The sequence below is a fragment of the Thunnus albacares genome, chromosome 8 (assembly GCF_914725855.1).
Source record: "Thunnus albacares chromosome 8, fThuAlb1.1, whole genome shotgun sequence".
Taxonomy (NCBI): Eukaryota; Metazoa; Chordata; class Actinopteri; order Scombriformes; family Scombridae; genus Thunnus; species Thunnus albacares.
The window spans coordinates 27,748,189-27,774,099 of record NC_058113.1 but is presented as its reverse complement, the minus strand read 5'-3'; the positions used below and the strand labels follow the sequence as shown (position 1 = coordinate 27,774,099).

The following is a 25,911-nucleotide window of genomic DNA, read 5'->3' as shown; positions in this document are numbered from 1 at the left end:
TTTCTGCTCCACTCAACACACAGGGAGCTAATCAATACTGATGCCTGCGCTCCTCCAGCTTTGGAAAAACAGCTGGGAAAGTCAGGAATAGTCTCTGTCCTTGAAAATGAATAATACCATTCAGCAAACATGACTAATACATATATATATATTTGCATTAAGGGTTAAATCTGTTCGGTTCTTTGGAATAAAAGCAGTGGGAGGTTTGAGGTTTAATAGCTGGATTAGAAACCAATATTCTGACTTGAAAGGAAGAAAAATAGCTGAAATATTCCTTCGACCCGAGAGTGACATTTTACCCAAGAGTGATTTTCTTATTCTTTCAGTAAGAGCAAGTGGAAAGGAAACAAAGTGACTCTGTGAGTAGCTGGGATTTGAATTACTTTTCACAGCAGCCAACAATGGGGAAACGGGGAGTAACAAGCAGCGCTGACCGGAGCGGGAAGGTCAGTCCAACATTGTGCAGCCTGAAGGGAGGAGAGTTGAAGAGCGGAGGCCGGGTGGAGCATCGACCCGGTTTGCTGCAGGGAGGGGAGAGCTAATCAGTGGGCAGTAAGAGAGCAGATGATGGGATTTCACGGGATGTAACTACTGCTCGGGAACGAGCCGCTGGTGTGACCTGGACGAAATCTGTTTGCTGCGCGAGAGTACGTGCTGAGACTTTATGTCAGATTAGGAGGCAAAGTGATGGAAAAACAGAACATTACTTAGATTTACACAACACATCAGACACATGATCTATCCAACATTGTTTATTCAGAGGGTTTTTTTTTTTTTTTTATTCTTTTGGATTTGACAGATAAAGAGATGAGACTGGAATACAGTTGAAATGTTTCTTTTTTTTTTTCATCCTCTCAACAATTATAAATACGTCGACTGTCACAGCACTGAAATTCAGAGATGTTTTTTTGTTTTTTTTTTGTCTTGTCGTGCGATCCGGAGGAGGAGTGGACAAAACCAAAGAGCACATTTTGAGCACTGAGGGGAAAAATAAAAAGCTGCAGACAGACATTTAAAACAAACAAACAAAAAAACACTTGAGCTTCATGTCACAGTCCAACTGCCTGGTGTCATGAGAATAAGAAATATGTTCATGTTTTTTTTTTAAGGCTAATGATTAAGTTTTTTCTTCTGTGCTTTTTTCTTCTTTTTGGTTATAGTTTCTACATATGGCTGAACAATGTACTGTTTCGTAATTGAAATCACAGTGTTAAAGAGGGGAAGAGCTGCGATTTTAATTATAACTTACATAACGTGTCTTAACAAGCTGAAACAGGTGAAAGTTGAGGTCGGCGACTGTTGATTTCACCGGCTGTAACTGTGACTGTTGCTGTAATTTACGTTCATTTAGTGAGTTGGCAAACAACAGAAAAGGAACTCTTGCTGTTGCTCCCTGCGTGCAGAGTCTTTATTATTTACTCAGCTGAAGAGGTTTTGTTTGAAGAGGACATACCGCTCTGTGCAACTTCACATCATATCATCGTTTTAAGCTTGAAACTCTGAATCTAGACCTGCATTTTGAGCTGTGAGGCTTAACGTTACCTCAAACAGTGCACAGCTGTCAGTAAGGCTGCAACTAAAGATTATTTTATTGTCGATTATTCTACCAATTGTTTTCTCGATTAATCGTTTGGTCTGAAAAGTAATTACTTAGACCCTGCAGTGACCTTTTGATTTGCTTGTTTAGTCCCAACAACATCCCAGAATCTTAAGATATTCAGTTGACTGCTACATATGTCAAAGAAAAACAGCTAATTTCTCACGTTTAAGAAGCTGGAACCAGAGACTTGTTGGTACTGACACAATTAATTGATTATCAAAATAATTGCAGTTGATTAATTTTCTGTCTAGACTCATTGTTGCAGCTCTAATCGTCAGGTGTCGCTTACCAGCAGTTTGTCAATATTACCAAAACTGCAGTATGTAGCTGTTATCAGGAAATAAATGATGCCAATATAGTTTTTCCATTGAGAACTGGATGAGTTTACTTAGAAGTTGACTTTTCTCAGCTCCTCAGCAACAAGCAACTGCATCATTCAGTGTGATTCTACCCTTATAGAGAGATTGTAATTGTGCTGAGTGCAGTCATATTCTTTTTTACAACTATGTAGAACAAAAGTACAGAAAATAACGGTCAGAAAAACTGTAATTTTCCTCCAATCATTCAGCTTTTACAAGACAGATTTTCACAGATCATGTTAAGATTATATTAATTTTCCAGGTATTCTTTGTCCAATCAGTAGAGAAGTAAATTAATATAACTCGTTTTCTAATCTAAGATTAAATCTAAGATTTTGGGTTAAAAGACACAATTATGGACTGTTAAATGAATTGCAAGCAAGGAAATTATTGAAGCAGCATGTGGTGAAGGCTTCTCACTTCCTACTCGTCAGCTGACGGAGTAGGTTTTTAGTTAGCAGTAATGAGGCACAATTAAATCACAGGGGAAATGTGGATTAAACACTACTTTATCAACAGAGATGGTTATGAAGCTATTATTACTCTGAAGTTAACATCCTTTTCAACTATCTCACCAGACCTGAGTTTGAATTCTAACGAAGGGATGTCATGAGTCATTTGATTTGTAGGGCAGGACAGGAACCACTCAAGTTGTCCAAAACGTGTTAATCCCACACAGCTGGACTCAAACAGGATCCCGAAGTACTGGAAGTGAGAAATACTTTAAACAGACGATCTGCGCTTGGCATTGAACAGTGACTGACTGCGAGATGAAAACACAGCAAAGCCCGTAAATACTGGACAAGGAAACACATCTTTATACGAGTTAACAGCTTTGACTGCACAATTAAAATTGAATCATAGTCTTTATTTTTATACATGACCCTCCCGTTCAAAGTCTGCAATCCAGTCGTATCACGTCGCTTTCCTGTGAGATGCGTCCAATGGAGTCGGTGAAATAACTCAACCGAATGATTACGAATAAACAAAGGAATGAGTTCTCAAACCAGACGGAGCTGGGAAGTGGTTGGGAGCACACCTGGAAATTTTTTCTTTTTTATCAAAACAGTCACTTTTTATGGGTTGCAGACTTTTAGAAGAAAATGTAACCTGTGAAATTTTTTTGGTGAAATACATGGTACTCAGAGCATAATGTGAGTAAACTCTTGAAATTGGAGGACCATGCCACAAAAATAAAGGCCTTAAATATCCCCCGAATGAAATGTTAAGATACGAAAATGTGTCAACGTCCAAACTGTTTTGTTTTTTTTTGTTGTTGTTGTTATCAGCATCCAGTTGTGGCTCCTTCTCATGCAAATGCTGGTTGTGATTTTTGAGACTTTGCTGTTTGTTTGCACACAACAAACGGTATGAATACATTCTCTTATTTGTCCTTCTGTCTCCACATGTATGAGCCTCTCCGCTGGGGGAGGGGGGGTGGGTGGTGGGGGAAACTCGGAGGCCACTTTCCTAGTGATGACCCCTCGTTATCAGATATCTACAGGTGAATAAAACTTTGTTGTTTTTTCCACAGACATGTTCATATATCTTTTATAAAATAAATCTTATTTCCAAGTATACAATAATAAAATGATGCACTCTGCAGAAAAAAGGTAACAGGAAACTCCATATATACACATAGTATATTATACTATTTTGGCAGACAAGAACATGGACAAGTTCAGTATTGTAAACAACTCTACTCTCAATGATCACCTTTTCTCCCCTTTTTCTTACTTTGCGTTTCCTTCAAATCGCTCCTTCGGTCCTTTTACATTCATAGCTCCAAAAATTGTGCTTTAAGAAATCTCTTACAACAATCCAAGGGCTTTTTTTTTTTTTTTCTTTTTTTTTTTTTGTCTCCTCGGGTCTGCTGAGTAGAAGTGCACCGTCTCTGAGCAGTAAGTCAGTGTCTTAAACGTGGCTGGTCGTTCACTCGGCTCTCCCAGCTCACCCAGGAAATGAGAAACACTGTCAGAGGAATGAAGAGCAACAAACTGCTGTAATCTAAACTGTAGATAAAGAGTTTCACGATCGGGAAAGTGACTGATTTAAGTGTGGGGCCAATAACTATTAAAGGCATTATACTACCAGCATTTCTACATATTCGCTCTTTCAATTTTTTTGCAGGATGTTAAGATTTTTAGTAAATATTACGTATGCCTATAAATGGCAAGTCAGCATCTGATGTGAAGCTAATGTTTCCAGCTTTCAGTACGACACCTGAACATGTTAAGACTTGAAAAAAACCTATATCGAGAGTGTTCTGTGATCTGAACTGGGTTAGGATGTGTCCCTGGGATAGTGGTGGCGTTTTATTGAAGTCTGTGAGAAGTTACAGCTGTGCTTGGGATGTAGAAATGTTCTCGATGGAATGTGGGAATCACAGGTAAGTGTGTGTGTGTGTGTGGAGCAATGATGCCAGGGTAAAGACACGCAGTGGTTAAGGATGGAAGAAGAAGAGAGAGCTTTGGGTTTTTTTGAACTCAGGAGGCAGGAACAGAGAAGAGGTCTGAACGTGGGTGCTAGAAGAGCACCGGGGTTTTTGTAGGTCTTTTAGTTGTCCTCGTCAGTGAGCTCCTCCTCCGCAGTGGCCTTCTCAGGAATGGCCTCCAGGCTACGTCTGCTCTTGGACTCGGAGGACCCGGAGGAGCTGCCCGCCGCGCCTCCTTTACTCAGGTTACAGGTGAGCGCGGCGTAGTGGATCTGCTTGAGGTTCTCCTGGACTTCACTCCTGGCGTGCTTCAGTAGGTCTGCCTGGCCCTGAGGGGTAAAGACATTACTTTAACAGCTAGATGAAGCCAATAATGTCGTGTACTCCATGTATGAAAAGGACTTTTAAGACCTTTTTGTACAGAATACAAAGCTTTTTTGGATCGCAGCCATTTTTCAATCTTCACATCCTTCAGTCAGATACCTTGATGTACTTTTAATGATCATTAAAAATCTCCAGTCTATATACTAGTACGCCTGCCAACAATAAGATCCATAGAAGCAGAGCCCCAGATTAAACAGATAATGAACCACACAATGAATTTTGCAGCAGTTACGCTCCTGCTCGGCTCAACTGGGGACAAAGTATAAATTATAGCTGAGCTACTAGTGAGGTTATCTTAATTAACACGTGCAAATGCCACAAATAAATATGCAGAAGGTTATTCATCAATAATTACCCCTTGTGCCGGCAGTGGAGGTTGAAATGAAAAGGCGTGATAAATACATGAGTTGCACAGCGGCTTCGACAAGACAGACTAGTGATTCACCAGAGATAAATAAGTCCGAGTTGACTGTAGAAAGAATCTCACTTCCTGCATACAAACAAACATCAGTCTCATCAGACTCAGTTTGACAGTTCACCTGTTACAGAAGCTCATCAGAAGGTTCTTCATTAATCCTAAATTTAATTCAGTGTAGCAGATTTCCCTAATTAACAGGCCTGAGCCCTGTTATAAGTCATTATGATTCTTCATCAGTATCTTCTTTTAAATTGCTTCTGAAAACACGTTTCTTTTGAAAGGCTTTAGAATAATCACTTTTCAATATTTAATTTTAAATGTTTGGTTTATTTTTTTTTAATATTGCTTCTGAAAATCTATTTTTGCCTTATTGTCTTATTCAATTTGGTAACATTTGTCTGCATGTGGTTGGTTGTGTTTGTGTTTTCATTTTGTTTCTTGTAAAGCACTTTGTAATCTCTGGTTCTGATGAGTGATATATAAATAAACTTTCTTATTAAACTTCCTCTGTATTTTTTAAAAGAAATTGAAGACCTTTCTTTTTAATGTGGCTTTTACTTTGAAATAAAACTTTACTGGTATCATTGTTAATGTTTTATTGTATTATGATAACTGTTTTGTTTAATTTTTCTCCCACTTACTGCTATTGCTTATTTTCGTCATCAAACTTTTTTATTTAGTGTTTATTTTCATCTGATCATGTTTTGTTCAGCTCTTTGGACGGCATCAACCACCGATCAACTTCTATACTGATGACATCATACTGTGTGTGAGTGTTTCACAAATCAATATCACTATTTAAATATAATCAAAATTGCATTTTTAGATTGATTCCAAATAATTGTCATTACAAACTAATAAAAAATGAATTAATGAACAATTTTGCATTAAATATAATTTGATATTGAAACAATTCTGACCAATATTGTGAAATTGGTTTCATCCATATAGACAGGTTACAGCAAAAAACAATGTTTCTGATTACCTGACAGGAATATGAACAGGAAGTGGTCAAAGTATAATAAACTTTCCTTCAGTAGAGACTGTTTGACATGCTTCACACGGTTCTTTGTATATATGGACATTTTGTGTCTTAAGAAATAAAGTAACTCTCTAGAAATCAGTAAAATTTGAGAGTTGAATTTGTCTTTCATATCTTATTCCTCTGTGTCGTAGACAGTTGTTGCCCAAAAACACATCAGTGAGCCACACCGCTGCACTGGCTAACATGTTCCTTCGCCCTGAAGGCAACGGTTAGCATAGTTTGTTTAGAAACGGAGGAGAGAAGGCAGATGCTACTAACTAACTATGCAACACTCGTTCTTGCGTTTCCAAAATGTTATTATTACAAGCCACATTTTACCTATAAAAACGTTCATAGGAAAAACGGCTCGAGGGCTCTGACCCTGACCTCTATATCCACCTGTGTGTGTGTGTGTGTGTTGCAGGCATGTGAGATGTAACCATTTCAAATTACAGTGTGCAAAGTGGCGACTTTACGCTACTCAAACAGAAACAAAGAGGGTGTTACATATCAGAAGAGCACAGTAGTCACCAGTGTTCTCCCTCCTTGCTGTGAATGAAAATCGCACCTTCAGTATAGTGATGTTCCACGTGAAGCTCTCCACCGCCTTGTGCAGCTTCCTGCCCTTCAACCCTTCCTTCACGGCCAAGTCGTAGAGGTTCTCGTGAAATTCCATCGCTGAAAGGAGAGAGAGAGAAGAGAGGAGAGTCTTTCAGGTTGGAATTCATAGCGGTTTGTGAAACAGAAGAGCAGCTGTGAGGTGACTGGAGTCTGGAGGATGACTGGGCGCTAAGCCTGTTGTCACTGTGAGGAAACACATTAGAGCAAAGATCGTGACATGTCAACATTTCCCAGACTGCTCCTGTAGCGGATGGGTGCAGTTTGTGGAAGTGCAGACCTTTACTGGCAGCAGAGAAGAATTCCTCTCTCCTTACTGTATGTCTGCAGTGTGGGACACTAGATCTTATTGCATGTGCGCTGCATGTCAAGTCTTACAAAAAAAAAATAGCTGTGAACAAATTCAGTTCAAATTCAAGTTGTTCTCACTATTTTATGAGAGGCAAATTTGATGAAATTTGATAAAATTCATTATTATTCAGCAAGCGTTGGTTATTGGACGGCAAAGAAAGGCTGATGCATCTTATTGTGTTGCATTTATTTCCATCCTGTTGTCCCTGTCGACCAGGAACAGTGAGCTGAGGATGTATTCCCTCCTTCAGCGATGCTTTGATTCACACTCATAAATATGAAATCTATATCCTGAAGTGAAATGTTAGTAAGTGGAGGGTAAAGCACGCTGACACATCTCAACGAGATGCTGATGGGATGTCAAGAGTAGGCAAAAAAAAAAAAAAAAAAAGGAGAATTGATGAAAAAAAAGAGCCTCCAAATGGAAAAAAAAAAAAAAATGAGGCAGAAACAAAAAGGCAAGATAACTCAAAGGAAGAGAAGAAAACAAAACGCAGGGTTGAAGGAAGCGGTGTGGCAGGATGAGAAGGAAAAAGAAACGAGCCCCGGAAACAGAGAGAAAGGCAGAGGAGAGACGCAGTGTAGGCAGACAGACATGACGTTCTTTCACTGTGGATTAGCATCAAGGCAGCGAACAGAGGAAGGATTTGTCTCCCGAGGAGCTTTCCCACCTCCTCCTCCTTTTCCTCTCCCTTTCTTTTTTTTTTTTTTCCTTTTTGCATGACTGGGTCTGAGTAAGGACATGTTTAATGTTGAGTTTGCTTTACAGTGCTGCACTGACTCTGCAGCAACAGGCGACCCGCTCTGTGAGCTAAATTACAGCGAAAGAGAGAAAGAGCAGAGTTCCTACGATGCGATAAGAACGTAACACTTTAACACACTTCTGCGATGGGAAACTCCTACCGAGAACTCACACGTTTCCGCTTCAAGCGCTGATATCAGCCGGAGTCTTTCCTGGCCCCTGTTGGTGCTGTTGCCATGGATACGTGGCATGCACGCGTGCGAGAGAGAGAGAGAGAGAGAGACCCCATTCGTGTGAAATTGCCATAATAGGTGTGGGTCGGGGCTGTTTTAGAGCCTCTCAGCTGAGGATAGAAGTCTGTTACCAGACCTCAGGCGTGAATACGTCCTCAAACAACTGACAGGATTTACTGACAGATCCTGACACATTTATTGTCTTTGAACCAGACACAACATCTCTGCTTCTAAACCACAAATGCACTTTTTTTTTTTTAAACCAACTAATTAGTAACTAATTCTGACTGACACTTAAAATGATTTCTCTCTTCAATTTCAGGTTGTTATTTTGTAACTACAGAGCTGCTGCTGCTGCTGTGCACATGAATCATGACTGTGCTGGAGAAGGTGCACAGCTTCCTCTATCTCTCTCACACACACACACACACACACACACACACACACACACACACACACACACAGTTAACTCACACTGGAGGTTGCCTAGCAACATTTTATGGAGTCTGGCAGGCAAGAAAAGGGGGAAGCTCATTCTTAGCGAGGCATTTCAGACTCCTGGTCCTTGTGAGGTAATGCTGCAAGACGGCGAATGTACAATAAAAGGCTGATGCTCTCGTGTCTCGCAGAGACGTGTAAGAGAGCTACAGTGTGGGTGTGACAGATCAGAGGAGCCTGACCTGAATCATTCATCGGACTGATAATTGATCATTCTTTCAACGAGAGATAATTATATCTACAGAGACCGCAGAATGCCATCAATAAAGCGCGTTATCAGACATGCGTGACTAAGGGAAAGCTGCAAACCATGATTGATTAATAATAATGACAACTAGGGCTGCATCTACCAATTATTTTCATTACTGATTAATTGACTAACCGTTTAGTCTACGAAAAGAAATTGTTTCTCAGAGCCTGATGTGATGTCTTCAAAGTGCTTGTTTGGTCAGAACAACAGTCCAAAAGCTCCGACATTCAGTTTACTATCATATATAACACATTTGAGAAGCTGGATCCAGTGAAATATTAACATGTTTTATTTAATGACTGATGATTTTATGAAAATCCAAACACTTGCTCCAACTATTTTCTATAGAACCTGTCATGTGGAACCAAAGTAACACAAAGTACACAAAGTCAAATATTTCAGACCAAACAAAGCATTAAAACCCAGAATAAAATATGGAATCAATAATTAAGAATAGTAACGCACCGCCCTAAATACTGAATGAGCAAAGCTAAAGGAGAAAGATCTTGTTAAGACTGTTTGATCTACATTAAAAAGGTACTGTAACCATGTGTGACACAAACATCGGCTCTTTGCTTTGTATTTTCTGCAAAATGTCACCGCAGCTCCGCTCTGTGCGGCTGAATACCATAGTTTTGCACTTGGCATTTAAGAACATCATCTTGTACTGGTCTTGTTAGTCTGCGGCGAGTTCAGCCGTCCAGCCGCCCCGAATGCTAATAGGAAGCTAAGTGAGTGTCTGCTGAGGGGACTGACATCCATGTTTGAGCTGCAAACACCTGACTGTGACGCTGCTTTGCTGTTTTGTTTTGTGTTTTTTTTTTATTTAAAGGAGAATGTAGGTCCTGTCTAAGCTGATGTGATGGATTATTCACAAGTTTAATAGCTGTTGCTGCTCGAGCGTTCTGCTCGCTGTAAAGAGGGAATTGGGTTTGTACTGACCCAGTTTCTACGCGGTACACGGAAGTACACGAAACCACGCTGCACACACTGAAATACAAACATGTACATGAGTGCACCCACATGCACAGACACATACACACACACACCACTGGGATGAAATGATGTCAGTTCAGGATGGAACATAAATCAGTGTTCAAGTTCATCAGTTTGCCATCTGTTGTGTCCTACTTTGCGATTGTTGGCTGTTGAATTTTCTCCAGCTGATTTTAGATAATGATATATAATGGCGCTCTGAGACCAAAAGCCTCACAAAGCTTCTGTGGAAGCTTTTGAGAAAAAAAAGGGGTTTGGTCTGCTTGAGCGCTTTTCCCCTGCTATTCATTTGACTATTGTTTCATATAAAAGAATGATTCACTCTGACAAGGCATTCATCAATAAGGGCTGGCACAAAAAAAAAAAAAAAAAAGAGTTACATCAGATCCTGTTGTTTCTAAATGCGCTGAAACTTATGAAACGGAGTGTTATCTGCCCTAGAAGGGAACTTGGAATGCTATTTTGCACACATGAAGTAAAAAGAGAGAACCAAAAACATTGTGTTCAGGCTTAAACACTTTCAGGTTTGAACTCGAAACTAAAATTATTTGACTGAAAGTGAGAGTATGTGCTGAGGCAACAGGTAGAAGTTGGGCAGCAAAGCGGTTGAAAAGGCAAACTAAGGCTGTGCAGGTGAAACAGGGTCATGTTGACTTTATTAATTCCAGACAGTAGCTATTTAAAAAAAAAGTTTCGCACATCTACTGCTGAATCTGAGCCAAACAGGAAACGGACAACATAAAGTTTCAAGCTGTGCGGATCTGAGCAGAAGCTTCAAGAGTCTTTCTGATGCCGGTGAGTTCAAGCACGTCGTTATCCCGAAGCTACTGACTGGTGATTGTTAAGGGCTGGAAGGTGGTTGAACTGAAAACTACCGAGGAAAAAAAAACAAAGGAAGCCTTTGATTCGTTAAAAAAGACGCACTCCTCCTCTTCTCTGATGTGCCAAGACAATAGACGATGAATATTTTATAAGTCATCCATCTGGAAACCAATAAAGCCGAGCCTCGGTAATGATGGTCCGTCTTTCCTCCCTTCCACTCTCACTTAGAGCTTCCAGCAGGCGCGCTCGGTGATAAATTAGCCTTCTGTGCAACTTAGATGGAATTCGTTGCAAAAAAAAAAAAAAGTGCTACATTATGAAGCTCATTACTGTCAAAATTGAATTTCTTCTTATTAACAGGTTTTACCCATTTGTTGATGTAGGTTGCAACACTTTCATAAAACAAGAATTGTGGCAGATTAAAGACTGACCTCTGAAAAGAACCGGAGCACTGATAACACTGAGCAGCATCCTATCCTAATATTTTCCCCTCCTGAGCCTTCACTGATGACCTGCCAATCAAACTTTGCTTCCCAGAAAAGCCCGAACCTCACTCCTGGTCACATTAAAAGGGAAACTTTGCCCATTTTCAACCAGCATTGTATCATTACTGGGTAGTGTATACAAATAAACTATTTTTAACTTCCTTCCATGTTGCCTGCACACACTTTACACTCATTTGCCAGCAAAAGTCTGCCGGGGGGGACGCGAAACGTGTCATCACAACTTTGGAGCAGAGCTCTGAACTGGCCAAAAACTCTCTAGCCCTCGCCCGGCCCCCAGCCCGACAAAAGTCTGCAATGTTTCAGCAGAACTCGACCTGAGACCGACACCAACATCACTTTAAGCTCTCTCTGATACGCGCGAGCATGAGGATACTCTGCTTAGCAACATGTATGTTGTCGGTGTTGTCAAAGAAACATAAAGCATTATTAAAATGCTAGATGTTTTATTGAAGTTAACTTATTATAGGCCTCAAACATAACTACCAGTGCCACATTCATTCATCCCCTAAAATATTAATACCGACCATCCATTATAGAGAAGCATGCAGTAGAGAGTATAGCCAAGCTACATAATCCAGCAGCAAATAAGTAAATATTTACCGCCTACGTTTCTTTGATGTAACTGAAGAACAACGCTCCGACTCCTCCCTGATGCTCTGCATGATCAACTGTCACGTGTAATGCGTACATGCATATGTGTAATATTTATAATGTAATCAATATAATAATATTTCACACATGTGTGCTCTGTGTGTTCGGGCACAATGAGAGGAGAGAAGTTAAATGAGCCCGATCTATAAAAAACAAAACAAACAATATGGACTCAGGATACTCAACATACTTATCAGTTTATTTAGAAAACTGGTTGCTATGATATGAGGCTGCATTAGCACAGATATGAAGATATGATATCAGACACAACAATCTGGAAGAGGAAGCGACCACCAGAGCGATGTTACAGCCACAGCCTGGCTTGCTGAGTTTCTCCTTGACAACAGACTGACACAAACAAACAACTAGCTTTACGATATAATGTCAGAGCAGAGATGCGGCGTAACTACAACAACTTATGAGGCTGTGGAATCAGACTAAAAGATGGAGGAGGATGCGACCACGGGAGCTGTAACAACGGCGGCCAAGAGAGAGAGAGAGAGAGAGGCGCCTGCAGCTGGACGGGGGGCGTCGACTGGTGCCCGGTGAGTGTTACCTGTAACTTGAGGCTGCATCCAGCAGCACTATGCAGTTTGCATTGATCCACTTTAACGTTACTGACTACAGAAAGTCATTTGTGTTATGATTCCTTCTGGTTGTTGTAGGATTTCCCCTTTAAGAGCAGTGTGGGGGAATCTACAGGCCTTTTCTCAGTTTTCTCTACTCATAAGGCACCAATTTAAAAAAAAAAAGTAATTGCACATTTCTACTATATATGCAATTTTCCCTTTTAAGTCGTCATGTTACAAAAGACTAGAAGGCCAGGACTGGATAGACACATTAAATACACATATGATGGTCTAACTGGTATGGAGTGTCTGGTGGAGAAACCCTATAGATGGGGTGCCATCTGTTAGCTTTGATGTTGCTCCAGCGCTAGGTGGTGACTCCACCTACTCATCTCTCTCTGAACCTTAAACCAAACCTTGTAATTAGAAAACAGCAGAGAGGCTGTTACTGGTGTGAATTAAACACCTCTGTCTGAACCGCAGCTTTTCAAAAAGGAAAACAGTGCCTGGATCACATACTTGAACATGAATCAAATGGTAATTCTACTTATGCAAATATGTCTAATCAGTTCTACCTGATTTCAGATTGGGTGATCTGTGTTTGTGGCTTCAGAGAGATGGAGTGGCTGCAACAAACTATGTATACTGATGGCTAATTCTGTCAGGAAAATACAAACTTTCATGCTTTTTCTCCTTTGCAATCTGACCGTCTCTCACCTGCTTTTTGGACTTGTAGAATCCTCTCGTACACCCCTTTGTAGTTCTCTAGCAGAGCCTTGCTGGTCTGGATCACCTGAAAGGAGACAAACATATTGTTCATATTTGCTTTTATTTTCCACATCAGCAAAACTCACAAGCATCTCACAATAAAGCAGGGAGCAGTCTCCGTCTGGTGGCCGGGTGTTTCTATCCAGGGAGGGCTCAGAAAAACAAGCTGTTATTACAGGCACGTCGGTGGGCGAGGTCGCTGAATTGCATTTTTTGAAAGCCAAAATTAGAGGGAAGGAGACACGAGCAATCACGGTGTTTTATTAAAAGTAAAAAAACTTTCAAGCAGAAACACTGCCTTGTCTTCAAAGAGAAATATATGAATGTCAATCTTGATGTTTGGTTTTGAAAGCATCTCTTCCCAGTCATTTTATTACGAAAAGACAACGTAAAACGTCATGTAACATAAACGTTAACATCTGAGTTATTTTGAATCGCAGCACAACTGTGGGATTACAGTTGTGAAAGATGCTAACTTTAGCTCCTCCTGTGTTATGCTTAGCCTTAACTGAGTGCACAAAAATCTGCAGACTGGTAAAACTCTCATGGTGACACAGACTCAAATATAGATATAAAACTCTAGATGCAACGTGTCATAATGACTTGCCATCCTGGGATGGAAGCATATGGCAGCCATCAGCCATTGGAACTTATAGTGAAAGAGGTTTATGTTGTCTTTATAACCCTTTTATTTTTCAATGCTGTTTTTTATTCAGAGTAATGAGCGTAAGACAACCGTGCCTGTCTACATTGAACCAAAAAACCAAAGATTCTTGTAAAATTATAATTATTAAAGCTCCAAGAGCACAAATCATGTTTTCAATCATGAAGACAATCTCATAATTGTGCATTTACATTGCAGAGAATGATTTGATTTTTTTCAATGTTGCTTTAACCTAATATGTAAGAACTGTCTTTGGTATTCTGAATGGCAAATATACTACATTAAGCAATATCTTCTATGTAGTAATCCTAAATAAATTGTACATAAGGCGAAGGTATATTTCCCTCTGTCTCTTTCTCTCACACACCCCGAAATTATGACTGTTTGTTTTATACATGTTTATGGAAAGCTTCGATTACAGGATGGAACAAAAACAACACTATTAATCACTGGTCGATAACATCTTTAAACACTATGCCTATTAGCTGTTAAGCTGTTACACTGTTTCAAAACAAGTGAACACGTGTATGCACATGCAATAGCCTATTTTCACATATCAATAATATAACTACTGTATGCATTGCAAAGTCTGGTCCTATTTTATCTCAACTGCACCAATTTCTCTGAGACTGCAAACCTATCTCAATTCTTCATCATACCCGATATACATACGAGAAAGCTGCTCTTGTAGCGACCTGCAGCAGGTGTTTGTGTCTGTGTGTTTTTGTCGTCTAAAGTTGTTTTTTCCGTGTTTCTTTTTGTTTGTGTGTGTGCACACTGGACCGTCTTATGCAAGCAGTCATCAAGGAGATACTTTACATGGTTATACTATGGACTTTATGGCTCTATCACATCCAGAGCTTCAAACCTCAACCACATCAACCAGCAAGAATTTTTTGGGGAGTTCTTAATGCAATGGGATGACCCAAACTGTGTGGGCATGCATATGGATCTGCTTTTCATTCAAGATTAAACCCGGAGATCTGTAGGTACAAGACTCGTGAACGGGACAGACATTACTCCGCTAAGGTGAGGAGACGAGGGAAAAGAGGAGGCGTCCGACTTCGATTAAAACATCAGACACTGCGGTGCATTTCACTCCTTTCTATGATCCTTGCAAATGTTCAAAGGATCAGAAACAAGACTGACGAGTTGCAAGTAAACACAAACCATCTACACGAGTTCAGATATGCCAGTGTTATGGCCTTCAGTGAGACATGGCTCATGTCTACAGACACCGTCTCGGATCTGACAGTCAGCGACTTCAGAGGAGCGTGCGAGTGTGTTTAAAGGACTCTGTCTCAGATATTAATGAACTCACCGACACCGTATCCAGTTGTACTCCATTTTGTGAGGACACTGTCATTCCTAAGAAGCACGTTAAAGTTTACCCTACTGATAAGCCATGGGTTGCTACATCCCTGAAAAATGTGTTAGATAGAAAACATAGGGATCTCCTTTAAGGTAATGAGACAAAAAAAAGAGAGGCAAGCAGAGAGGTCAGAGCAGAAATGAAGAGGGTTGAGTTACAATATAAAAATAAGTTAGAGGAAAATTTATGCAGCAATAACTTGAAGGCAGCGTGGGATGGAATGAGGAAAATGACAGGGCAGCAAAAAACTGAAAACAAGCCAGTTAGCATTGCAGGCTATGACAGCAACAAAGACCTAGCTGAAGTACTAAATACTTTTTATTTAAGATTTGATACCCATGGCTTTGCAGATGAACTTAGGGAAATATGCAAAGACCCCCCCCCCCCCCTTTACAAAGTCAAACCAGATGTTTGATGCTCATGATGTTAAGGCAGTACTTACAAAAATAAGACAAGTAAGAGCCTAGGGCTGGATTGTATCACAGGAAGACTGCTTAAGTATTGTTCAGAACAGCTCTGTGAGGTGTTCTGTTATATATTTGGGATGTCTCTGGAGGAGTGAAGGGTTCTAAAGTTTTGGAAGAAGTCCATTGTCCATCACGGTGGCTGAAAGCGGAACGCCTACAGAGCTAAAAACTTCAGACCAGTGGCATTGACATCACTGGTCATGAAGTCATTTGAAAGGCTGGTCAAAAGGGAACTGTTGGATACGGTGGGGGAGGCAGTTCGCATATAGGGCTGGAATAGGAGTAGAGGATGCCTCAATCACATTACTCAACTCCCTGTATAAACACCTAGAAGGTTCTGGAAACCCATGCCAGACTTTTATTTTTGGATTTCTCATCCGCATTTAATACTATCCAGCCACATATTTTAGTTAGGAAATTGCTTATTTATTTTAATCTTGAAATTTTGTGGTCTGGATTGTAGATTTTTTTTAACACGTAGGTCTCAGAGGGTGAGAGTAAATGGCTTTCTGTCAGAACGGCGCTCGTCTTCCACAGACTCTCCTCAGGGCTGTGTCTTGTCTCCTTTGCCTTACATTCTTTACACCAATGACTGTAGAAGCCAGCATGGGAACAGACATCCTGAAATGCGCTGATGATACAGTTATCAGCCTGCTCCATGAAGATTAATCTGAGCATGGGCCGGTGGTAGATAAGTTTGTCAAATGGTGTGATGAGGCCTTTCTGCTAATAAACGCCACGGAGACCGAGGATATGGTCACTGATTTTAGAAGGAAATAACCCCACCAACCATCTCAGGCCTTCATCAAAGAAACTGGCATCGAGTCTGTAGAACATTATAAATATCTTGGAACCATTGTTGATAAAAACCTGAAGTTTGATGCCAATTCTGATGTGATCTGTAAGAAGGAACAGCAATGTTTGTACTTCCTTCGGAAGTCGGTTGCTTTTAACGTAGATAGGAAAATTATGTTTTTGTTTAACAAGTCATTTCCTGAATCTGTTTTTCTGTTTTCTATGATTGCTTGGTCTGGTATCCTGAACATCAAGGACAAAAATCACCTGAGCTATATTGTGAAAGTGGTTGGTAAGGTGATAGGTGACCCCGACAGACCCCCCTAACGGCTATCTTTGACCAGCAGGTTCTCTGCAAGGCCAGGTCTATATTAGACAACACAAATCACTCTGAAACTCTTCCCTCAGGCTGTAGATTTAGAGTTCACTGGTTCAAGAGCAATAGGTGTAAAAATTCCATTGTTCCCTGTGCAATATCATATATATTAAGCATTTTAGAGATTGTTTTGTTGTATTATTGTGTCCTGTATATTGCATGTAGAGGAAACATTTTTGTACTTGTGTTGTTTGTTTTATCTTGTGCCCCTGACTGCAAGTCAAGTTTCCCATCTGGGATAATAAAGTGACTGAACTGAACTGGTACTGTTATTATTCATGCATTTGACTTAGAACTCAGCTGGTCCGTGACTTTGTAGTTAAGTGTAAAGTTACCTAACTAGTTCACTAAGTTTTTGTAGTTTTAGTTATTATTAGTAGTTTATTTACCTGCCTATAGGTGGCGATAGTAAACAATACCCAGGTAAGATGGCAGACGGTTATCCTGTGAGTAATGACATCTTGTCGCATCTAGTGTTTTATATCTATGGGCTCAAAGGCTTTGGAAAGCCATTTACATATTAAATGCCAACACTGCACCCTCCCCACACAACCGCAAAAAACAACCTTTGGTTTCCTTACATAAGGACGACGGCACAGTGGTGTTCCAGGAGGTTAATGATGCATATGTAGGCTGTCACAGATACAGGTAAATAACCAGTAAGTGAACAGGATGCCTGAAAGACCATCTGGATCTTTCTCTTCTATTATAATAATAGCTTAATTGTTTCATCTGAGGGAGATGATATTGTATATTGTAACCCCAAAATAGCCTTTCAGATGTTAAAAAGTTCGCTCTGCTTTTGACTTCAATTAGTGCCTGTTGGGTACTGGGGCCTTTGTGTATACAGCATTGTTGTAATTGAGTTGTACATTCGCTTGTACACTCCCTAAGTAACTTAAGTGCACCACAAGGGCATGTCACAAAATCAGGCTGCCCTGCTCAGCTGCCAAGTCAGAAAGGAAGGAAAGAAAAACAGTGTTATTCAAGCTCAGTGTAACAAAGCCACTCTGTGGAAAAGAGCAGTGACCAACATCGTGCCCCTGAGATCAATCTCTGGAGCATGCCAGCTCCGTGTCTGGGCGGAGAGAAAAAAAGAGAGAGAAAGACAGTAGAGGGACACGCAAAGAAGTGTCAGGAACAGCCAAGAGGGATAATGTTATAAATGGAAACTTCATTCGGAAACACAGGTGACTTGTTCAACCAAAACCGGTTTTAAACACTATTATTACTCCCTCTGACAATTACGTTTTATTTTATTTGTAGCCAAAGCCTGATTTAGTTTATTCTGTGCCATAGTGCCAACTGTGATCTAAAAACTATTAAAAACACAACAATTATCAACACTGTTGCACTCTTCGACATGTTCTGTCATTACAATGACCATGGCCGCTGTAGTTCATTTTCAGTCGATCCAACATACACCGTCCTGCAGCTGTATGTAGTCACTATCACACCAAATGTGTATTAATCCCCAGCTCATGCACTATTCACTCCTGTTTGAGTAACCTTTTCTAAAAACTACATTGCCCAGCTGTTTGAGAAAAGCCTTTTGTAAAAATTAAACCATACATTTGTGATTCATATTTTAAGATGCATCTCATCAGTAGGAACCAAGAGGCTCGGGGCCACATGTAGACATGGCAGCGAAGTCAGAAAATAGTGAGATTAAATTTCAATAATAAAAACATGGAATAACACCAGCTTTATCTTTTTAGGGGGGGGGGGGGTTACAGTTACACAAACTCATCCAGTGAATCACCATGTTGTGCTACAGGCAGTCATGACTAAGTGATTATGGCTGTCTGTGTCACTCCACAGCTGCAGTCGCGGCACTTAGAGCTGTCGCGCACGCTGTGATTATTACCCTGATGGGTGAAGAAATTACTGTCTTGGTGGCAGACAGACACAGCATCTCAAATGTATTTAAGGACACATTCTAAAAGGTAAGTGGGTGGACTGTGCCCACTTGCACACTAAAGACTACTTCCTCTAAGTGGTATGTTTACTTTTATTATCATTATTATTATCTGCATTTAACAAAGACACGAATGCTCTTTTATTTTAAGGTAACATTAGCTTAGTGATACAATTCTGCATGTAACGAGGTAACATTAAAGAAGAATATATTTTAAACCCAACCGATCTTCATTATGACTACAAAGCTATTAAAATATCCAGACAGATAATAGTCCGTTGACACAAAAAATATTTTGGGTTACTGCCAGACTAAAACAATGACTAATAAATGGGTTTTGAAGGCGCCTCGGTTCAGCTTTTCACAGATTTTGCATCTCTATCTACAGATTGTGCCCTAACACATTTGTTGTGAATAAAAACAGAAATCAGGCCATATTATCTAAGACCACATGCTGGCATCATGCTGCCTTCTCCACCTTTTTCCCAGCACACAAATGGGCAGGGACTGAGACCCAGATTCTATTTTTACCAATTAGGAAGTGAAAGCCTGGTTACTCCCAGTGGTGGGTTTTGACACAGTGCCTGCATTTCTAATTGTACTGTTCCATACCTTATATTACAACTCTTTATGTTTGCTTTTCCTCGTTTTATTTATGCCTCTGTACTTGTCGGCTCCCCTTCAAGCTCTGAACCTTCCTGCTCTCCTCTGGCACTCTGTTGGTGATCAAGGCCTGCAGCTTCACACCTCTTAAGCCCTTGGTCTTAATTTATTCGATTTTGGTCCCCAAACACTCGTCATTTTCTCCTTTCTTCCCTCCAACTCAATTTTCCCTGCGCTCTTTCCATCAGAGCCAATTACCTAGCCTTCCTATCCGAGTCCTAATAGAACCGAGAGGTCACCTTAATCGTTCTGTGTCTTGTGAGTCTTTTCGGCATCATCCGCCTTTTCAGATGTTCATCTTTGAGTCCCAGGGGATGAAATGCACCATACAAATAACACTGTTGGGTGCAGAAACGTTTTATTGTGTTGTGGTTTCCCTTCACAGCCAGATTCTCTGTGCATTGTAGGACTGAACAATTAATTGAAATATGATCTGAATGCGGTCTCATTTTTATTTGACAACAATTCTTTAGTATTAACAATAGCAAGGAGATCTGTTGCATCCAAACAAACACACCTAATTTCTCCTTAAGATGCATCACAAGCGCATGTTACTCCACTTGACAAACTGCACAGGAAGAGGGGGGGCAACACACTAATGTAAATCTAATATGTGTGAGAGACAAAGGAGTGAAATGTGTTGAAAGAAAAGGATGTGTCAGGAATGCAGAAACCCATTCACGGTGAGGACAAACAAATACATACCCCCCCCCCCCCCCCCCGTTCTGACAAAAACATTGTGTCATGTTGTTCTACTTTCTCTGTACATGTACTTTAAGTGTTGAGCAGCAGTTAGGGTAGATGTCAAAAATGCATAATTTTGAGGCCACAGCAGACTTATAGTCAAGCTAAACTATGGAACCATACATGAACTTGATAGTTTGTTTTTATCAGTAATGACTTCATCATGAACAGACTGTGAGGAAATTCTAAGCAGTGAATATCTTACTCTGTATTTGATAAATAAAGAGTAAGTGGAAATAATGGGAGACATAATGCTACGTCTTAAAGGATGGAAATAAATCTGACAAAAAACAAACTTAATGGATGCAAAATTATTCAAAGTAGTTCACTTGTTGCTGTACTTTAGCCAGTGGATTTTGCAGGGGGGCTTCTGCCTCCTGCCTGAAATAATGCCGGCTAGATGACTTGCTTATAATGCGCAGAGAATCAATGGAGGAGAACAGGATGTGTTAAGGGCAATGGCTGTCTGGGAATAGCCTCGGTGACATGTTGCATAACTTCTGAACATTGATTTTATTACTTAACAGAGCTCCGGCATTACCTAACCATCTATGTTTATCCCCATTAAGTCCAGCAAAGCCAAAATATTGATTTGATTGGAGTCAAAGCTAGTTAGTTTAGTTATGTCTCCTTCTCCCCTTTGATGGATAGATGCATAGACAGACAGATAGATAGATACAAATGTAGATAGCACCACTTGCAAATCCCCCTTCAACTACTGTTCATATGTTGATAAAATAAGTTTTTTCTCTGTGCACTGCAGATGGTATGATGTCTAGTAGGCCTATATCTTTTTATTATTATTAGAGGTTTGTATGACTCAATATATAATCCCCCTTTTCTATTTCACACTTGCAAATCAATAATTTATTTCTCTTCCTCTAATGTTTTTAATTACGCTAATTTATCTGATTCATCTACTTGTGTCACTTTTGCTTCCGGGTGTTATTACTGTGCAAATGAACTCTTCCTGAATACTACTCACCATGTCATAAGTGGTGACGACTTTCTTGAGGACCTCTGGTAGCAGGCCTTGGGGCTCCAAGGTAGGGTACTGGTCAATGAGGTTGAACACCAGAAGGGGGCTGTTGTCGGATCCAGTCAGGCGAGGAGAAAGGGCCAAGATGCACTGCTTAAGGTTAGCCACCGCTGAGAGGCCGCACAGCTCTTTAAAGGACACTATGGCATTCTGTCGAGAGAGAGAGAGAGAGGAGAGAAATTAAGACTGTGCTTGTGTGCAGTTATACTGGCATGCCAAAAAAAACATATCTCTGATGCTTAAGTCTGGCATTGATCTGCATTAAATATATAACCACAGCCCCACACTGCCAAAGGAAGTGGCTGGAAGCTCACTCATTACCTGTGAGAACTTTCCTTTTTGGCACTTGTTAGCTACTCGTAAACACTCGATCTCTTTGGACTGACATCAGTATCACATGGAAATGGAAATGGAACACACACACACGCATACACGCAAATCCTAGCCTTCCTGTGAAAGGCCAAATTTAAACCCAACGTAAACAACCGGAGGGACAAACTGTGACAGGACGGCCAAGATGTGTTATAGTCTCAAGGCCAGTGGCTTGTTATCACACAATGACTGCAATATAAACAGGGCTACTAAAATAAATCCTAATACAATGCCTGAAGAAACACAACACCAGACCAACCACAGAGTGTTGTGACACTTGAGTACAGTGTTTCTCATAATATCTCATGTTTCTTTACTAAGACTTCAAATATGACGTAGTATTGACTTTTCATGATCCCCCTGGTGGTGAAGCTCGCTTGATACCAAAGAAGAAGAAGAAAAAAAAGACACCGGTTTGCTCTTGTTTGGGAGCTATTAAAAACAGGAAGTCCTTTAGGTTAAACTCGTCAACAGTTTGTTCATCTGCGGTGACTTTTACATTATAAAAATTTCAGAATTCCAAGAGGATTAATAGTAACCTTTTTCCCATTTACACATTAGATGTTGTAATGGCTTTTAGGGGTGGGGGGAAAAATTGATTCTTAGATGCATCGCGACGCGGACGTGGACAATTCTGCATCGATTCACAAATGTCAATCAATTTTCTAAATGTTAGTTAATAACATGATGTGAGGTCAGTGCAGCACCCAGACAGTCTACAGCACGCACATGAGTTATCTTGCAATTAATCTTTACAAAAGGCAGAGGTTGCAAGCATGTTTTGATTTAACATCTAAATAATTACCTTTGCGAGACTTATGAGAAGTTTATTGTCAACTTCCTTCGCCGTCACTCAGAGAGTAACGTTAGCGGAGCGGAGCAGTGAACTCAAGCAGTAAAATAACGAGACCGGCTGACCAACACACACTGCAGCATCAAACAACTTAAACCAACTCTGGGGCAAAGAAAATAACTCAGTGCTCAGTCTGTTTCACCTCAAAAACCCTGCGACCGCTCAGCGTCTTAGACAATTATGGCTTTCCCTGGAGCTAACAGTGTAGCAGACAGGCTGCTCTAGACTGCTGGAGGTATAACGTTCATGACAACACAGTGGAGCACTCCACCTCATTTTGTTATTCTCATACAGGCAGGAGACCGCAAGATGCTTTCAAATTAATTCATTCATTAATTGATGCAGTTTACTTTTTAAAATAAAAAGGCTGCCAGTTATGATTCATGTTGTATTTCAGTGGACTAAGGACACCAGTGAATGGTTTGGCTCACAGTATACTGGAGCAAGACTAAAAATAGTGCCCCCTTTTTTATTCATTCAATTGAAAATTGGTTTTGAATTGAGAATCAATTACTGAATTGAACACCAAAGGACCGGAATCGAATCTAATTGTGAGATTCCCAAAGATTCCTACCCCTAATGGCTTTACTGTTCAAATAGGGAACTTGGCTCCCTTTGTAGGTCTTGACTATTGGATTAGATCAAATCTGATTCAGTCAAGCCTGGTAGTTTTGTTTTTCTCTTGTGTGTGGGAGCTTTTTTTAGATGCTCAAGCTTCTTTGTAGTATGGTTATAATCTATACTGGATTTGGGAGCACAGTTTTCTCAGTCTACCCTTTCCGAGGAAAACATTCCCATAATGGAAGATGCAAAAAGATTCATGCAGTTACCACATTCATGATAATATTGTTGACTCAGTAGTGCACACAAATGGAGGCCGAGGACACTAGCACATCAAATGAGCATTTAATGGAGGTTAATTTGAAATGTCTTACCTGCATGTTTTCTCTGAAGTCTGTTGCCTCCCTCAGTGGCAGCAAGGCTGTTTTGAAGACATCATCCACAGCCTTGATCAATAGCACTCTCATGCTGGCATACTCTCGACTCCTCTTTCCCTTTCGTACAGACAGTCCCCTTTTGTGTGGTTTGCCACCTCCTCTCCGATTGGTTATGGCCACATGAACAAACAGCAAGGTATGTGGCAGAACCTCTCCTGTCAGAGATTGTAGTGGTATGTGGCGGAAACCTGGCTGGAGACACTCGAAGGGGATTGTGTATTGGCCGATAAATTCGTCACCAATGTAGTCATCATCCAGAACCACAAAGCGTACCATTGCAAGCTCTGGGAGATTTATCTGAAACTCAAAGCTCTCATCAAACAGAGGGTTGTCCCCATTCTGGTTGACCGTTTTAGTCCTTTGTTCGGCACAGTCAGCAGGAATGCCATGTATTTCCACATATACGTAGGGGTCCACTACGTCTCCTTTGGCACCTGAGCCTTTGGGTTTTGGGAAGTTTTGTCCACTGATGATCTTAATGTGTAAGAGCTGTGGAGAAACACCAGGCACTGAATCTTTAGTGTTGGCACTAAAATATGAAACGTGCTCCCTCATGATTGCTGGACGTAGCACATAACCACAGTTCCCATTCTGACGGAACCAGCCAATGTTTAAATCCATCATCAGGCCAGGGGTCTGGTAGTTCATTGCCACAATCTGGCAACCGCACTTCCAGAAATCTTGTGGATTCATGTTGCTGGAGTCAATGCGCATGGGGCTAGGGTAAACTCGTGCTAGGAACTTCTTGTTATAGTTAACAAAGTCCCCTGGGAAGTCACTGGCACAGCGACTGGCAAAGACCTCATTGAAAGAGCAGAGCTCCCAGTGCTTCTGGCTCTGGAAAGATGTTGGGAAGTCTTTGAACTCCACAGACTTACACAAGGTCACCAGATCAGAGAGGTCCTTTGACAGCTGGAATTTCTTAGGTGCGATAGTCTGTTGTTCAGCAGACTCAATGCTCATCCTTTGAGACATCTCTGCTCCTTCATCCTCATCTGTCACTTCACCTTCTGAAGCAGTGCAGTTTGTGCTCAGTTTCTTACCCTTCAGCAGGATCTTTCCCTTCAGTTCGGAGGGAGATGGGAGGTAACAGTCTTCAGGTTTAGGAGCATCTAGGTTGATCTTATCACCAAGGATCTTCTTTAGGTGTTGAAACATGACTCTCTGCTGCTTTAAAGAGCAATGGTTTTCTAAACACAATATCAGTGGAAACTCAGATGCAACAAAAGCGTATTTGTTGATGACGTCAATGACGCTGCGAAAAACAATCTGTGAGGTCATTGTGTGACCGGTGTAAATAACAGGTTCGTTATCAGGCCCATCCCACACATCAAGCTCTACACTGCGACAGCCCATCTTGAGGGCACGGATATACCCTGTCACATCAGAGGGACCTCTGAACTGATCTTCTATCAGGTATGTGTTGTGGGATGCATTGATGTAATAGTGGGACAAGGGCTGGTTCATGTCTTGACATATTGTTTTGTGTTCAGGGTCAAATATATGGCACTCTGGAGACATAAGATAGTTGGTAAACCCATCAAGAGAGAGCCAACCTTTGAGCCGGCCCTCTTTAGATGGTTCATACTTCTGAATGACCTCTAAGCTGGTGTCTTCACTGACTTGTGCCATACCCTGCTCTGCCTCCAGAAATATCATTAAGTCCTTGGTATCCAGAAATTCTTTGTTGCTAGAGAACTGAACAAAAAGAAAATATATTTCTGGTCTGGTGCAAAGATCATGAAAGACCTCAATGAACTCCTCTTTTGTCACATCAGAACCTACTTTGTCTTTAGCTTTGTGAATCTCCTTGAACTTCAGTTCTATTTTCACATTTTTAAGTCCTGGGTTCAAGTTTTTGATTAGCTGCACAGCAGCACATATTGTTATTTGTTTGCTGTTGCTACTGTCTGCTTCATCAAAAAGTTCCCCCAGCCAAGATGAGCGCATGTTGTTCTGACTGCTCTCTATCATATTTAAGGTATGTTTCCCATAGGAGATCAGGTACCTCAGTCCTGTGATCCATATGTTGGCTACATCTGCAGTGTTTGCCACCAAGTCCAGGGACTCATAGTTCTCCCCAAAGATGATTGAGAATGCACAGTCTTCTGATATCTGATCATAGGTGCCATTAGTTCTAAAAGTATCTGTATTTTTCCCTGTCCGAACCTCCTTGATGGATTTTACATCAATTTTGGCCTTCTCTGATTCCTTCTTTGAGGGCTCCCATCTCAAAGACTGCATGTCAGCATCAAGCAGAAAGTAGCGGTGGTAAATGCGCGAGTTGGATCGCACTTTCTTCAACTCAGAGCCATCCACCATTGCACTGATGCAGTCGCTTGCACTGCTGATTTTCTTCTCAGTGGGCATGCTGCTGAATGAAACAGTCTTCTTTCGTTCTTTACGTTGTCTGGAGCCATCCTACAA

General features: G+C 40.8%; 1 protein-coding gene across 1 annotated transcript in view; it reads right to left on the bottom strand.

The window, feature by feature from the left end:
- Nucleotides 1-760: 760 nt before the first annotated feature.
- LOC122987804 (inactive phospholipase C-like protein 2) overlaps nucleotides 761-25,911 on the bottom strand; it is a 48,256-nt gene continuing 23,105 nt past the window's right edge. The window contains exons 3-7 of the mRNA XM_044359832.1: nucleotides 23,422-25,905; nucleotides 21,208-21,411; nucleotides 13,173-13,248; nucleotides 6,788-6,897; nucleotides 761-4,722 (exon numbers count right to left, since the gene is read on the bottom strand). Of these exons, the coding sequence (XP_044215767.1) occupies nucleotides 4,516-4,722; nucleotides 6,788-6,897; nucleotides 13,173-13,248; nucleotides 21,208-21,411; nucleotides 23,422-25,905 (3,081 nt within the window). The 3' untranslated portion in view covers nucleotides 761-4,515. The remainder of the gene's footprint in view (nucleotides 4,723-6,787; nucleotides 6,898-13,172; nucleotides 13,249-21,207; nucleotides 21,412-23,421; nucleotides 25,906-25,911) is intronic.